Below are 17,194 nucleotides of genomic sequence, written 5' to 3'. Positions count from 1 at the left end.
TTAATTCATAAAACGAGATTGCTTTCGGACCAATTAGATCAACTTAAAGCCCAACAAATATTTAACTTATATTAGGCCCGCGATGTTTGGAGAAGAAAAATACTAGGGCTCCCATTTCAGCGCTGTTACATATAAAAACCCTTCATTGTTTCATTTGTAGCGGCTGCTTCTCCTCCGAGGTCGAACCCAAGAAGAAGAAGGTAATGATACCTGATCTCAACCCCTCTCTCTCTCTCTCTAGTGATGTAACGAATCGTAACTGATGTTTAAATCTCGCTTTGGTGTTGGTTAAATTACAGAGAAAACAATGGCAGCAACACAAGTGAAGACTGGTCTGTTCGTTGGATTGAACAAAGGACACGTCGTCACAAGACGCGAGTTGGCTCCTCGTCCCAACTCTCGCAAAGGGGTATGTATGAATCTCTCTCTCTTCCCTCCCATCTTTTAAGACAAGACAAGACAAGAGTCTGTTAGCTTATAGATACGAATAATATTAGTTGAACATTTGGATCCAGTAAGTATTTATTAATGTTTTGGAATAATAAATGTATATAATTGTAGAAAACGAGCAAGAGGACGTTGTTCATCAGATCTTTGATCAGGGAAGTTGCTGGGTTTGCTCCATACGAGAAGAGAATCACTGAGCTTCTCAAGGTCGGTAAAGACAAGAGGGCTCTTAAGGTTGCTAAGAGGAAGCTTGGTACCCACAAGAGAGCCAAGCGAAAGAGAGAGGAGATGTCTAGTGTTCTCCGCAAGATGAGGTATATGTCTAGTTACTTGTATGATTCTTGTGTTTCACAAGAGTTTAGTGTCGTGACTGTTAATGAAATTTGGTTCTTTGTCGTAACTACTTGCAGGTCTGGTGGTGGTGGTGTTACTGAGAAGAAGAAGTAATCATCTTTCAAGTCTGATTTGTTGTCTGAGCTTTGTTACTTTTTGGAACTCGTTAAGTTTTGGTTAACTCTTTCAAATTAGCTTATATGCTCAAACAATCTTTGTGCTGTGTTTTGTTTTTTTTTACTCAACTTCAACTATTTCATTCACCAACTATTTCATTCACCAATAATCTTGGTACAAACATTTGACCTCACAAGAGTTCTACCACATATACAAACAATGCATCTTAGCAACACCCTGGAACATTCACTAGGTGAAAATTCACTCGGATCCAGCGCAACTTAGAGTACATTGATGTATTTTAAACCCCAACTGAGATGAGAATGCTCCACAGATCGAAACAAACCATCTCTTAGACCACTACAATTAACCACAATGACTCGAAAACTACTACTAACACAGCGAAACACAAACAAACTTGACCAGTGTAACTAGTTTAACCCACGCTATGGTCCCAGGAGATCAGCATTCAAGGCGTGTCCCAATAGCAGCATCACCGAAGCGCATTACCGAAAGCAGCTTGTGTCTCCTGGAATTCGTAGCTTCAGTCCATAGCCACCTAACGGACAGAAGGTCCGACTGCAAAAGAACCTATAAAGACCACTTGAGACGAGAATAAGTATCTACACGAGCAAACTATAAACCAAAGTCGGGACCGTAAAGTGTACAAGCCATTGGTCTCCATGCTGTATGAGTCAAGTTCGTGTCCCAATAGCATCAACGCCTGAAGGCGCACTCCGGTTTGATTCATATCACCGTCGATCCTTTCCTCACTCTGTGGCCAAAACCGGACACGAATCCGGACTGAAAGGCGGACCGTGGCGGTAGAAACATGAACGGTCACAACTTAAGGCTTCAAGGGTATCACCATCTTCAGCCACTCATCGCACCTCTACTTCACCCATCTCACCGTTCGAACATGGAGTTTTAATGGGGTAGAAGAGTCGTCTAACATCAAACACGTACCACTGCCGGTGAAATCTAACCTAGATCTGAAAAAGGGGAAAACTCGATCTAACCAGATTTCCAGTCCTAAAACGCCGACTCTCCACACCTTAGCCTCGTCACAGTCTCGCCGTCTCTCCAAGGTCGTGACCACCGTCTTCGTTCAGTACCGAAGCACTGATAGAAGGAAGGGATGACTTCAGAGGAGATTGCATATCGACATAGATTGAGCTTAGGGGAGGAAAGCAAAAGTAAAAACAAGAAAAGGGAAGGAAGAGTCACCTCCGGCACCGCCACTGCGACGGGCCGGAGTTAGGGTTTTACTGTTCGTTCTTCTCTCTCGTGCGGTGCTCTCTGTTTTTTTTGTATTTTCCTTTTGTGCTGTGTTTTGTTATTAATATGGATTAATGTTTGTTTCACTGTTCAGCTTTCTCGTTAAGCATCTTAAAATCTTCACTAATTCCTATGTTTTATTCCCTCTGCTCGTTTGAATGGCCTCATTATCAAAGCAGGCCTGATTAATTTTTTAGTAATGGGCTACTAGAACAATTCAGTTGGGCCTCTACATTGTACAGCTTGTAACTTGGTAAAATACTAGATATGTAATTTGTGGTTGCTGCTAATGGTTCTTTAGAAATTCTAAAATTCTGCTGGTGAGACATTCCAAGAAGTAACTTCTCACTTGGATGTTCACATGTACGCTCGACTAAATTGTTGTTTCGAATTTATTCTACTCATCAGATGCCATGGGCAATCCGATGTTTTTATTGCATTTTTCTGATATATAAACTCGGTCGATGTGGATTTTCATGTCCCTAAGTCTTGGTTAACATAAGCTTCTGGAATTGTGATTGTCTAAAGTATATAGGATCTTTATAAAAGAAAAAGTGATTTTGTGCATGTATGCAATGCATGCACGTTATGTAAATACAGATGTAGGCTTCTGTACTTTTTAAAGTGTATGGCTCATAAGGAATCTTTGGTCTAATAATGAACATGTGTGGCTGATGTCAAGATGAGGATGAAACGTGACAAGGTAATACTAATATATTATAATCTCTTCACCACTTTATCCACATGTATGATCCTTATACATACATCGATCAATTTCAAACATCTAAAATATCATCTCTAAAAGATGATAGAGACTCTAGATCATCTTTGTATGTGTATTCCGATTATATATGATGAGACATGGATTATTGGGTATCTTATGTAAATATGTTTACAATTTACAAACAATTTGGCTAAATGTGAATTACCAAATACTGATGTTCAACTCCGGTGGTAGAGAAAGAAATTCAATTTAATTTAAAATGTTTTTCCCCGACAGGACGAGACTATGGATTAAAAGGTCTATAAAAAAAAAAGTTGTTCAAGTTATATCTTTAGAATATCCATTGGAAACTTGTGGCATCTACATATAATAGGTGTTATTGACTAAACCACCACACTATCCTTATCTACAAGCCACAGAATAACTCCACTACCAAAAGAGATGCAGTTTTGATATTTTCTTACTTGGAAATGCTTTCATCTCTATTTTTTTAAAAAATGCTTTCATCTCCGTTGGGTAAAACATTTACACCCTTAAATAGAGCAAACTTAGTTTAATCCTGCCTGAGAACATTAAAGTTAATTATTAGAATGCCTTCAGTAAAAAAAACATTAAGGTTAATCGGTTAATCGGTTAATCATAAAATCATACAAGATATTTGTTCTCTGATGTTTCAACATGGTTTGGTCCACATCCGTGTGGAATTAGTAATCACGCCGTATTTTGTAAGGTCTCAAAATAATGGCTTTACACGGTCAAAACCAAGCCATTCTATACTCTTTGTACCATATATATTTAGTATAGATTTTAATGTTATTCTTATGAATAATTGAAAATAATGTAATTGTTTGTTAGAAATGAAACTACGTTTGTTCTATTTACATCATGAAACCTACGTTACTAAATCATGTTTTCAAATGGACCGTCTTTAGTCAGACGTTTGTGAACCTTTAGATGCCAATTTACCATCGCTATTCGTTTATGTTTTATTTTCAGTTTCTATATATTAACTTATAACTATATCCGTGAGTTGTCTCGATCAACGACCAATCCATTAAGTTACTTATACGGCCAAAATCGATGTGATTATGTACCATTAAGAGATGCAGTCAATTAATAGCCAAAATCTTCAGTTTTGAATATTCCATGGCATTACCCTAGTTAGTATCGAACTTGGGAAGACCCTCTGGGGACAAAAGTGTTTTTTTTTTTGAGCAAAGCTCAAGTGTTAATATATCAAACAACGGTAAAGCGGGAGTATGATTGATAGTGATAGGGAATTAAGTTACTATTACTTACGTGCTGCAAAAGTGAAACCTGTTATATCCTAAGTGCACAAATATGCTGGTCTTCGTCTATATATGCCTAGACCTTCGCGGAAATCAGTACATGGATGTGACTACATATTGAATTATTGAGCCACATGCTACATTTTTTTTGGGGGGGGGGGATATGTTTTATACAATTCCTATGTTGGGACTTAATTCCTTATATATAGTAATTAAGCTGCCTTACAAATTATATTTAATATACTGTTATGCTTTAATTTTACGCTCCCATTTAACTGTTTTATATCATGGACAACTTGTAAGGATTTAAATAACTTCATTGAAGTGGATAACTGAGTTGACCTCCAAGTTTGAGTGATCTGATCTATGCAGTTAATTCAAATTGTTGTCAATATGATAAGTAATGAAAACAAGAACTTTTAGTACTATGATGATGATTATGTTTAGTAACTATATATAATGAAAAATAGCTAAATTATGGGAGACTGGGCATGTTTTTTTATTCTGTGGCCTAGCTTTATAGGTTTGAATGTGCTTTATTCCATATCGGTGAGCAGCCTTGGTACTTGCAAAAGCAGAACAATCATCTAATTTAGATTCTTTTCTTTCGCTATGAACCAATCCACCCTTTTTTTAGGAACCAAAAAATAATGTTTATACTGTATAAATGTTTTACGTAAATATTTATGTTTCAGTTCTACTAAAAAGGAGTTGTAAATATAACAGTATCTAGAACTGGAGCACGGGAACTACGGAAGAAACTATAATCATGATGACCAAATCAGTAGAGACTTGGGAATGAGTTCTTCTAACATTTATCAGTGAAAATGGACGACGTGCCCCACACAAACTGACATAAAAGTAAATATGTCGCCTAGTGAGCTGTGTACACGCGCTTCGAAGCGCATCAAACTGACATCTCGTTCCGACATTGATTCTCTGCTTCTGTCCTTGAATGTTTCACAGTAAAGAAAATTTAGCCGTCATCTCAGTTATCTAGAGTAAATTATCATCCAATAATCGTTTTGAGCATAAAATATTTAAAATTAAAATCTCATTGATACACGGTTACTGGCGAGATCAAGCTATTTGATAGTCATCTCTATAGTGATAATGTGAAGACACGGTTACTGGCGAGTGGCGAGATCAAGCATTATCATAATTGTAGGAGGTTAATTAGTATATTAGCTCGTTAGAGATTCAGATTTAATTCATTTTCTTTTGGTCTATTTTTCAACTGTATAGTTTATCCAACGTTGAGAGTATATAGAAGAACAAACCTGGAAGAAACCTTGACCAAAATAGTGCTTTGTTATTGGCAGTTTCGATTAAGACAAGGTAGGTTACAAAATAAAAACCAAATTGGTGAGAAGTAAAATTAACTCATTCAACATATCATCATGTTTTAATAATTCGACAGATATAAGATCCGTTTAAGACACTAAGACCAGATGTATGATAACAAAGTGTTGACAAAAAGAACAAATGAACAGTCTCAGACACACCCAATAACTTAAGCTACGTACGTAGAACCATAGATCGACAAAGAGGGAAGTTGCAAACAACATAAACTAAACAAAAACGTAAAACAAGACAAAGTTAATCTAATAAGCTGTAACTAGGGTTTTTCATCAACAAGTACTCATTTTTTTCTTTTTTTTTTTTGTTGAACTTAACGAGAAGAGCCGAAACTAGAAAGATCAGTCCAGGAAGAGCAATTACCATTGACATTAACCCATTTGTAAGGATTGTCTTCAGCTTTAACCGAAGAAATATGCGACGCTAAAGCAGAAGTTATCCTCGGCGATTCAAAAGCGTAAAAGCCATTTGAAGATGGATTAGTATTAGAAGAATCCCCACAGTTTCCACCTCCCAAACTATGTGGCTGCTGATGATGCGTCGATCTCCACTCATTAACGCAGCTCATAAGCGAGCCACCAGAGCTTCCCATTTGGATTGTCCTCAAGTCTTGGTTCAATCCTCCACAGTTCAACAAGCTCATGCTGTTATCTGTAGTATTAGTAGTATTCATTAGCTTCATTGGAGACAAAATCTGGCTCAAGAAACTCTCTTGGTTTCCTCCATAGTTCGAGGAGAGAATCGCGCTGATGGTTGATGCATTCCCCGAGGCCGCGGAGGAGAAGCTTGTGTTGTTGCTAGTGGCGGTGCTGTTATTGTTGTTGCTGCTTTTAGTACGCCTGTTTCTCCGGAAGCCACCACCTACGGGGACGTTGCGGAGGGCACCACCACGTGTCCAGTATCTCCGGCAGGTTTTGCAGAAGTGGCGTGGCTGAGTGAGGCTGTAGTTGTTGAAGTAGCAGAACTTGGTATTGGTGGATTCGCATCTTGGACATTTCAGTGCGGCTTCGGGTATGGCTACGTTTGCTTGTCTTGCTCTATCCACCATCGATCCTGGGCGGATCGAGCCACTGCTTCCACTACCATTAGACTGCGGCTGAGATAGTGGCTGCAGCTGAGGAACAAAACCATGACCGCCGGTTGCTGAGGCTCTTTCACCGCCCTGGTTATAATTGCTCGGGGGAGACTAAAATAATTTAACAAAAAAAAAATTGTAAAAGTGAACAAGAATATTCAAGAACATGCTAAGCAAGAAGAATTTTTTGTATCTTTTCGTTTTCTTGCTTTGAACTAAGATTATTACCTCTTTTTGGAGTTTGATTCTAAAATTAGATTATGCTAAAGCAGGAAAATTTGTTTGGGTCTTTTCTTTTTCTTCCTTTGAACTAAGATCTATCATTTTTGGTTTGATTCCCATATTTGAACATGTAATTCTTAGAAACAATAATTTTGCTGTATACTTCGAAAGAAGTTTGTATATATAGAACAGCAAAGCACTTACTTGTTGCCAGTTGGATGAATCAAGATAACCTTGGATGGAGGAAAAAACCATGGTTATACACTCTCTTTTGATTTTTTATTCTTCAAAATTCTTAAAGTAAAGCTGTATTCCTTTTTCTTTTCTCTTTTTTTCTTGGTGGGTGATATTAGAACTAGATCTAATAGAGGGTTCACAACAAAGAGAAAAAACAAAGAGAATGAAGGGAGAAAGGAGAAGATTGAGTGTGAGGATGAAGATGGCTAAAACTTAAAGTGGGCGAACCTTTATATATATATCTGCATGTGTATATAGTAATATTTTGTATTATGTATAATAAAATAGTTGTCACATATGTAATTATTAGGGTTTGTGTACCATATGGGGTAGGACTGACATGATTCTTTTTGTTTTCCTGCTTTAGTTAGGGTTAAATTTCTTATATATCAATAGTTTCATATATAAGTAAATTTTCTTAGTACATAAGGTTTTATCTTGTACCTCGTGATGGTCATCGCTTGATAGATCCACACATTATAACACATATAGACTGAGCGAGATTTATAGATCATTATCAGCATGGTCTATAAGTCGTGATTATTGAACTAATACTTCATTTCCATGTTATAAATAAAAGTATTCACTTGACAGGTGATTTCCATAGAGTAGAAATCAACTGTAACAATTTAATAAACTTAGTCTGGTTTAATTTGGATGCTCATAAAAATTGTTGCTATGAATCCATGACAACGAAATTGGATGATGTTTATATCTAAAGTTAACCCTTTGTCCCTTAAATTATAGTGACCACAATGTGTTTTTGTATTAGATTGATTCAATTCGAAGAATCGAATAATCTCTCGTTAAGAGTGATAATGTAGTTGATTTCTGTGTAGATTGATCCGAGTAGAATATATGGAGTGAATTTAGGAGACAAAAGCGTTATGTAGACCAAATTTCGAGGCGTTACATAATGATTATAATAGGATCGTTGATCATATAATGATTTAGTATAATTATTTCAAAACAAAAAAGAAGATCAAATTGATAATAGGAAAAGTGGGTAAAATGGGTGCTTTGGTCGTTGGACGACAGCCGAAGCATCGTGACCGGTCCATCATGTTCCCTCTCTGCTTTACTTTTTTTTTCTATGCATGGCAATATATATCTCCCTCGAACCGCGCGACACTTACTCTCTATCTCTTCCTGTACGTTGCCGCTTGGGCCTTGGGTTCACTTTCCAAGAAATCTGTAATAGAGTTTTTACCCACGCTAAAACATTCTCTCGCAGACTTCGATAGATTTTATTCAGCTAGTGTCAAAAACAAAACTAATTCTGTAAAGTCATTTTAGTAAATCGATCATATGTAGATGAAATATGAGCATAGATAGCATGAACTACACATTCACATTAGAATAACACAAACTCATAAGACCATCTTTGGTTTTCCTTATTCAACACCCCTTTTTCCTTTTTACATTCCACCACATCTTATCTATCTTTCGCATAATCATTCAATACTCATTTTCCTTTTAATCAGTACAATAGTTTTATATAATAAATTTTGATTTGATTATAAACTTATAACAAATATCAATTAACTCTGATTGTATTATTTTCTTACATCATTTGTAGGACCCTAAATCTAGGAAAAAGACCCATTTTTTTCTTTTAAGATTATGTGCAAAAGTTACCAAAGATGTCACTAGAGAACAGAAACTAATGGAAAATAATGATTGGAGGAATAAAACCAATAATCAAGAGTTAACAGATAACAAAGAACTATTTGCATTGCTTAACCCTACAACTCTCATGATCAAGAAGCCTAACCATGAGTTTCTCAAGCCTCTTGGTTTAACAAACTCATGAGTCTTCAACTCCAATCCACCATCGGTTTGACCCAGCTGCTAGACGTCGATCTTATCAAGTATAAATCATCCTCTCAAAATTCCCTTGCAAATGGCCCCCGCTTTGGGCAATGTCACGAAAGTCCCCTACCGTTAGATTCAGGGCTCGCTGCTGGGGAAGCGGATCCCAGTGCATGTAATGCAAGTCATGGTTAACCGTTTTGTTCTGATATTCCTTGTTGTTGCACACAACTGTCTAAATAGCCTTCGGATGACAAATGGAAATTAGTGTAGTACTTACATCAATAGCGATCTTGGGAGATAGAACTTGAGAAGCAATCTTGAGAGCTACGCTTGTTGACCCTTTAGAAGAGATTCATACACACATGAAATGAAGGGGAGGCAATCACACTCTTAAGATAAGAAGGTTTTGTACCCATGAGTAGGCAAAGATCTTCGTTCGTTAGCCAGCCCAAAAGATCTCAGATTTCTTCAAATGGTAGCCAGGGCCAATAATGATAGGTCTTTCTCTTTGGTTCCTTCAAAACTTATAGTTAGAACTGTTACGCAGAAGCATGACACCCTTTTTCTGAATATAAACCGAAGAACATTCCATGTAGATATATGAAACATGAAAAAGTACAATATGATTACAGTGCCGAAGCCAACAACAAACCAAAGTATCATTCTTCTGCTTTAAAAATCATGTCCAGTGTTCAAAGAGTAGTTAAAGTCAATACACAGAAGCCAATCAAACATATAGATATTACATGTCTCTTAATTCTTGTACAAGTCAATAATTCAAGAAGACAGGAACTTCAACTTATAGTTCACTACCAGACTTACTCTAATCAAGTTCCGTTGAAGGAAGCATCAAACAGCGACTTAAATCTTCACTGAACTTATCATTACAAAACTAAAACCCACGGATTTTCCGACAGCATCCTAACATGAAGCAGAGATGTCGGAAATGGTTCAATATTGAGTAAAGTTATACCATCTTGAGGCATGAGAGGATAATAAGAAGAACTGAGATTAATAAACCAATCCCAATCCTTAGCTTTCTTTATCAAAATCACAGCACCGTGAAGTGTGCTAGCTAACATAGTCAGACCTTCTCCGTCAACAAATAAACTACCCATCACCATTACTTCAAATCTCTCTCCAAATTTTTCAATATAAGATGCAATCGTAGATTGTTTTAATTTTGGCTGTGCATTAAAAATATTACATGGCTTTTGCAAGGCGAATAATTTAAGATATATTTTCAAACAACTAGGATACTAAACTATAATATATCTCAAAACTAATGATTTTTAAAAATATAAATGACATCAAACTTGGGAAATAAGAAAATGAATTCAATAATAATGTATTCTGTAATAACGTACGAAACATAAATCAAGTTCTTAATTCAAGATCTTATATTACGAGATTCGGATTAGGCAGCTTGATACAAGAAAAAAAACAGAGCACTATAAATGGTACAATATAGAAGCAAGAAACTCAAGCGAAGCAAGTGATCAAGATTTGGTAGTTCCAATTAGCTATGGAAATGTGTAAACCAAAGCGATAGGTATGTGTTACGAGGTTGAGGATGACCAGTAAGTGAATTGCGCACGATAGGAGAGATTCACAAATCAGAGCCTATTTTTCTTTGGGAATGTGCACTAATTTTCTTGTACTAATTTGTTTCCATGAAAAAAGATGGATTTCCAATATAAAACTAATCGGCAACAAACGGATTGGCCATCTATTTTATATATTATTAAAGATTTTTTAACTATCACTACCAATCTGAGAGATTTAATATCTAATACTCTCCTTCGAGATAATGGTTATTTGAGCGTCAATTTCTAAATTTTTGAACAATGATCGGTTGATTACTTTAGAACTGATCGGTGTGGATCGGATTACATTGAATGAATTAATGTATGGTATCATGTTGAGCTTGATAAGTTTCCAACCAAAAACTAACTTGTAATAATTTGGTTGGCTCATCTATTTTATATATTACCAAAGATCATTTCCAAAACTACCAATGTAGGAAACTTTATCTTTAATAGTTTATATGTTAAGTAATGAGAATAGAGAGTTAGATGAGGCAATAACTACAAAACTAATTCATCGAGAACTATAGAAATCAAGATATTTCACCTATAAAAAGGACACAAACACTTAGACAAATTACACACTAACACTTACACAAAACACAAACTAAACATTAAATGGAGGCTGTACCGCGCGCGTTGGTCTTGATAGCTAAGTCCGTGAACGTATTCAAGTCGGTAAATGCCAAGGCACAATGCCGGCCTAGTACTTTTATATAACCCAAGCAAACTGCGAACAACATATTTTATAAAATTCTTAATAATATATATATAATATAAAAATATCATAGAAACTTTTATAAACTAATTTATTTTCATTAATAACTATTAAAGAAAAAATTATGAAATTAGCTGTATATCAATATTTATTAACATAACATCAACACTTTAACTATAATCAATCATAATTTACTATAATCAATCATAATTTACTAAAATCAATTGTTAATAAAAAAATTTAACTTTAAATAACATTTTACTTATAATTTATATATTTTTGCTAAAATTTATAAAAATTTTGCTTATATTTTTATATAATTTATTAAAGTTTATTTGTAAACATAATTTGTAATTATTTTATAAAAATAACATTTGTAAAAAATATTAATATTTTTTATCAAAAATTATTAGTAAATAAATTGTACCTTCTCTTACTATATGTCATAGGCGATTATTTGGATGATTTCTCCTTTAAACCGGCTTTGTCAATTCGGTAATAGAGGCAGGAGGAGCCCCATGTGCTCACTCTGGTGGATAACGTTGTGGAGACTTTGAAAAAGAATGAAGAACTTTTAAGAGAATTGGTGGTTACATATAATAGATGAGGTGGATGTCGTAGCGGGAATCCGCGATATAAGCCCTACGGTTTATATAGTCGGCATCACCAGCAGAGAGGGGGAAGAGGTCGAAATGCTAAATGAGTTGATATAAATATTTTTTTCTATTAAAAGTCCACTTAAACCCGTTAAACTCCGTTAATCATAAAAAATAAATGTTACTAATAACTCGTTCCACAATTAATTAATATTAGTTAACTCTATTAAAAGCTTTCTTAAAATCTGTTAAAACCCACTTTAACATCATGTGTTTTGTTAATCTATAAAAATGTCTTTGTGTAACATTCACAATTTGAAAAAGTTAGTGTCTAGTTAAATAAATCCTAAGTTCTTGGGCTGAGATGTAAGTTATATTGTTATTGTGTGATAATGATTTTTTATAAAATATATCAAAGTTAATTGCAATCTGAGAGTATACAGTAATTGTTGGTGAATATAGTATGTATTTTATTTTATTTTAATATCAAAGATGAGAATAGAAAATGAAACTACTATAAGTATTGTATTTTGTACTATTTCTTAACAAATATAAAGTGATTATAAGTTAATAATCAAATTTTATACTTTTTAGCCGATACTATAAAGAGTAATTAACATATAGTATAAAATATATGTCGATAATTTAATTGTATACATATAAATCATTCATATAAACTAACATGTTATTTTAATCAAATAAATGTGATGACATAAAATAATAATTAAATAAAATGTTGAAATTCTCAAAAGGAGATGAAATTATTGAATAGCATAAAAACAATTTGGATGGAATACTGACAAAAAAAAAGAAGCAAATGTAACCGCATAACATGCTAATATTATCGTGAATAGTGATAATTCATGTATATAATGTAACAGATTTCAATCATCTATACTATTAAAAGAGGATCATTGTGAAAAAATCTACTTATAAAAGGTTATTGCACCTTCATTAATGGCATAATAGTAATTTAGTTAATGGTCTTACATATAATTCTAATAAACCAATACTATATTAGTAATGCACTACCACTGAATTATATGAAACGTGCGGATCCACTAATCTCAATTTATTATACGTTAGTATTTGATCCATGTGCGGGCACTCTCAATTTCATACCCGGGTAATGTAATTAAGTAACACATAATGGTTTTATTATTATACATTAATTAATCCAATAAATTAATTTCTGCCTATATTATTTAATTCTGTGACTACTAATACCTCAAATCTAAGTTTGCGTCTATATTTACTCAACCCATCATAGTTAAAAAAAATATCAAATAATTTTTTTAACTTAATTTTTTTTTTTCACTTTATACTTTAAATCTATACTATTAAAAGAAAAATATTTTAAAAATTCTACTTATACAAGTTTTTTTTTTTTGAAACTTAGCTTACTTATACTTATACAAGTGTGTTACACTTCTATCTTATTAAAACAGAAGTACACATATAGAATACCCCTTAATTTTCAGTGTTATTTACAATTGCATGCCACTGAGAATTAAATTGAATTTTTTATTTTAATGATTGTCTTTTTCAGTTATATTAATGTGTTTCTTTTTCTTTCGTATTTTAATGCTTGTCTTTTTCAGTTAGATTAATGTGTTTTTTTTTTCTTTCCTATTTTAATGTTTGTCTTTTTAGTTAGATTAATGTATTTTGTTTTTATTCTTCAACAATTAATGATATTTTAAAGTTGTTTTTTTGTCAACTTAAAGTTGTCTAAACTATTTGAAAATATAAAAAATAGTCAAAGTAAACATATAAAGTAGATAAACAATAATCGCACGTCAAAAATATTTAAAATATATATTTATTCTCCATCCAAATATTGAAGTTCAACCTGTTTTTTAATTTTTAATTTAGGTATTTTGGCTTACATTACTCAAATTTATATGTTTTGAGAAATTTAAAGTATATATAAATTTTGAAAATTTTAAAATAATTCAAACGGGTTATCCGTATCCGAACCGAACCCGCAAATATCCGAATCAAACCGAAACCAAAATTTATAAATATTTGAATGTTGTTGAAATCTTTAAACTCGGGAATCTCAAACCCAAATATATTTAACCGAATCAGTGAGTATCCAAATACACATCTCTAACGTAGTCAATGTAAAATGATCAAATATTACAAATACATTATTTAGCATAAATAAAAAAAAACTAAAATAGAAAATTAATACCCGTGCGGTCTTACCTTTAATTGAGACTAACAATATATCCCCTATATATTTCTTTAAAAATAACTCAGTCAATATCTATCTTATTTAGTAACCAAATATTTCAGCTGATTTACCAAATAAGTGGATATTGGTTTATATACTGATTGGCGTAATTACTAATTGGGTTCCTGTACGATAATACCAAACATAATCCCATCCACGGTTAACCGTTAACCAGTGTAAATAACATTATTATTGATTGATTCCCTAAGGGGGAATTGTTCGGTAAACATTTTATACACAACAACTATATAATTAATATTTACTGATGCATGTACAATACTCCATATTTCAAACCAATAAACGGTTTATATATATTGAGACATGTACAGTACTCCTAATTTTTCTAGGTTTTTGCTGGGTCAATCGGTGTTATTTCAAAAGTTAATGACCAGTTTTTGAATTTTATTATATTTTGAATAAATAGGTTTTCACTAAATCCAATTTTTTTAGAAACACATCAGTTGGTAGAACCTCTGATAGAATATTATATGAAGAACATAAATCAATCTTAATTATATATGGTCATCGGCTCTACCGCTGCGACCAGGTCCGAATCGAATATAAAAATATTACTTATAACTTAATTCGTCTATAAACCACATATTTACTCGAATATAAAAATATTACTTATATCTTAATTCACCTATAAACCATATATTTACCCACTAAAGGAGTTAAATTAATAAGTCAAACTAGAAAGCTTTATTTGCACCATTTAAATGTAAATGCACTATTAGTTTTCAACATTCGATTTTGGTTTGAGTATTTTGGTTTTAGAAATTTAGGAACCGTTCATGTATTTACAAAATTTAATTTAGTTTCAGTTGGACTATTGCTTTTTATTCGGTTTAGTTAAAGTTGGGAATCAGCTAATTTTAAAAAAGACTTGGATCTAATTCAGTTATGGTGTGATTCTGATTTTGGGTAATTAATAGATTAAAATATTGAATAATTTGGATTTTTAGTTTAAATATCGGGTAATTTGGGTTCTTTGTATTAAAATATCGGATAATTCAAATAATTTTTGACATTTTAAATAAATTATATTCGGGTAATTCGGTTTTTAATGATTCGGTTTATAAATAGTATTTTAATAATATTTTATTATTTAGAAATTAAATGCAATTAAATAATTAAATATGATTAATATTTGTAGGTAGATAATTTGTATTTTAAAATTCAGATTCCCATTTGGTTCTCGATTCGGTTTCGACATTTTTGTTTCAGATATATATGATATTCTTGGTTGTTTAAGAAACTCAGTTTAATTTTTTAGCTTCGTTTTTTCAGCTTGGTATAATTCAGTTCGAGGTTCCAGATAAATGTGTTTAAAGCTATACACTATATTTATAAAAAAAATATTTAAAATCAATTTATTTAATTTCAAAAACAAACCCGCGTTTTTCAAGCGCGGATCAAAATCTAGTAATTTTAGTATAAAAGAATAAAATAGGTTAACAATTTGGATTTGATAAAACTCAAAAAAAGATTATTTATTATTATATATATAACTGTCGGTAATATTTGTATTAGAAAGAAAAGGTGGTGGTGGTACCAAGATTTTTGGGTTGGAAGTTACAAATGACCTGTTGATCAGTAAAAAGTAATTACAGTTATAGAATTAGATGTAAAAGTACGCTATTCAGTTCAGAAAATTTAGATGCAGTTTTATATCAAGTTGAAATAAATCTATATTAATTGGTCATGATGTTGTTTTAATAGAATAGAGATCCTTGGTGAATATGATTTGTCATATCAACCATGTAACACTCTTACTAGATACAGATCCATCTTCTAGCATCTGCATTTGTTTCAATCTCTTTTTTCATATAGCTAGGAAGAACATCAAGGAAACGGATGTTTTGGGAAAATCCACCCTCAGAAACTCAATATTGTAAAGGACCTATTCTGGGCTGGGCTTCTTCTAAGCCTTTTTCAATTTGAAGTTTTTATGTGACAAAAACAAAAGCCTAGAAGGAAACTAAGGGGGGTTATTGGAACATGAATTTTTGTGGACTTTGATGATTCTAATAGTTGAGAGGATTTTACAAGTTAACTAGATTTAATAAATTTTACACATAGATTTTCATAACTTGTGTATAGAATTCTATTGATTGTTAAACTTTTAAGGTAAGAAATTAATGGTGGTAGGATAAAGTGAAAAAAAATTATTTCAATCACTAAAGAGGCAAAATTGTTATTATATCCCCTTAATATATAAATAATAAAAAAATAAAAATAAATAAAATGTTTGCTTTTTATAATTTTGAAATATATTTTTTAAATTTTTATATAAAAGGTTTCAATTTTTTTTTCAAATTGTTTTTTTCAATTCTTTTTGAAATTAAAAACACGTTTAGTAAAACTATTTTAATTTTTTTTTACTTTTGTTAATTTTAAATATTTATTTTCTATTTTTTTAAGTTGTGATTTGTATTATGTTAAAATTGTAATTTGTATTATTTCATTCTTCAATTGTGTATATGTGAGTGTATTTTATTACATTGATTTCAAAAATCTTATAGGTATAGATGATATTCTCAAAGTTGAGTCTTATGAGTTAAAACAAAGAAAATTTACATCCAATAACAATAGATTTTAATAGAATTTCAAAATCAATGAAAACTAAACTTTTCCAATAACAAAGGATTTTGAGTGGAATTTAAAAGTCATTATCCCCATAACAATGAATTCTACTCAGATTTTAAAAATTCATAAACCAATAACAATGAAATCTCAAAATTTAATAACTTCTCTAGAATTCTTTTACCAATAACTCCCCATAAAGCTTTAGAAAAGATTACATTAGGTTTGATAACAATTATGTTTTACAAAAATAAATCTATAAGAGCAATTGTGTTTTACAAAAATAAATCTATAAGAGCAATTGTGTTTTTTTTCTTGAAAAGTATAAGAGCATTTATGTTTTTTCTTTATATGTATAAGAGCAGTTATGTCACTGTGAATTTTTGGGTTTTAAAGTTTATGAGAAATTTTTTTAGACATTCTTTTTTCTAAGTTTTTGTCATAAAATAGCATTTCAAGGAGAAAAATTACCAAATTTTTTTATTGAAAAGTAAATATGCATTTATAACCTTTGAATTAACTAATTTAATACTTAGGATTTAGAGTTAAGAGGTGAAGTTTTAGGAATGTGTT

General features: G+C 32.2%; 2 protein-coding genes and 1 long non-coding RNA gene across 4 annotated transcripts; 1 reads left to right on the top strand and 2 right to left on the bottom strand.

Moving 5' to 3' along the window:
• Positions 1-49: 49 nt before the first annotated feature.
• LOC108849186 (60S ribosomal protein L36-2) lies at positions 50-1,043 on the top strand. Its single transcript, XM_018622706.2, has 4 exons — positions 50-200; positions 300-409; positions 562-761; positions 858-1,043. Exons 2-4 carry the CDS (start codon positions 308-310, stop codon positions 892-894), a joined length of 339 nt encoding a protein of 112 aa, XP_018478208.1. The 5' UTR covers positions 50-200; positions 300-307; the 3' UTR covers positions 895-1,043.
• Positions 1,033-2,295, bottom strand: LOC108849201 (uncharacterized). The gene is made up of 2 exons (XR_001949151.2): positions 1,566-2,295; positions 1,033-1,488 (listed from the first exon to the last, which is right to left on the bottom strand). It is a non-coding gene; the product is annotated as an uncharacterized LOC108849201 (long non-coding RNA).
• A 2,595-nt stretch (positions 2,296-4,890) lies between these two features.
• Positions 4,891-7,282, bottom strand: LOC108853731 (dof zinc finger protein DOF2.4). 2 transcript variants are annotated; one of them, XM_057007644.1, is made up of 3 exons: positions 7,049-7,282; positions 5,911-6,733; positions 4,891-5,133 (listed from the first exon to the last, which is right to left on the bottom strand). In XM_057007644.1, the coding sequence occupies exons 1-3, from the start codon at positions 7,097-7,099 to the stop codon at positions 5,096-5,098; spliced, it is 912 nt and encodes a 303-aa protein (XP_056863624.1). In that variant the 5' UTR covers positions 7,100-7,282; the 3' UTR covers positions 4,891-5,095. The 2 variants fall into 2 exon arrangements, with proteins under 2 accessions (XP_056863624.1, XP_018482667.1); XM_018627165.2 differs by lacking the exon at positions 4,891-5,133 and having other exon boundaries at positions 5,561-6,733.
• Positions 7,283-17,194: the final 9,912 nt, after the last annotated feature.

Source organism: Raphanus sativus, chromosome 4 (assembly GCF_000801105.2).
Source record: "Raphanus sativus cultivar WK10039 chromosome 4, ASM80110v3, whole genome shotgun sequence".
Taxonomy (NCBI): Eukaryota; Viridiplantae; Streptophyta; class Magnoliopsida; order Brassicales; family Brassicaceae; genus Raphanus; species Raphanus sativus.
This window is presented reverse-complemented; position numbering and strand designations above follow the sequence as displayed.

Excerpts from the sequence above, each read along its gene's own strand:
- LOC108853731 (XM_018627165.2), bottom strand. The coding sequence starts at position 7,099 with ATGGTTTTTTCCTCCATCCAAGGTTATCTTGATTCATCCAACTGGCAA. Across the intron at positions 6,734-7,048 it reads ATTCATCCAACTGGCAACAA|TCTCCCCCGAGCAATTATAA; the intron begins GTAAGTGCTTTG and ends AAATTATTTTAG.
- LOC108849186 (XM_018622706.2), top strand. The coding sequence starts at position 308 with ATGGCAGCAACACAAGTGAAGACTGGTCTGTTCGTTGGATTGAACAAA. Across the intron at positions 410-561 it reads GTCCCAACTCTCGCAAAGGG|AAAACGAGCAAGAGGACGTT; the intron begins GTATGTATGAAT and ends ATATAATTGTAG. Across the intron at positions 762-857 it reads AGTGTTCTCCGCAAGATGAG|GTCTGGTGGTGGTGGTGTTA; the intron begins GTATATGTCTAG and ends AACTACTTGCAG.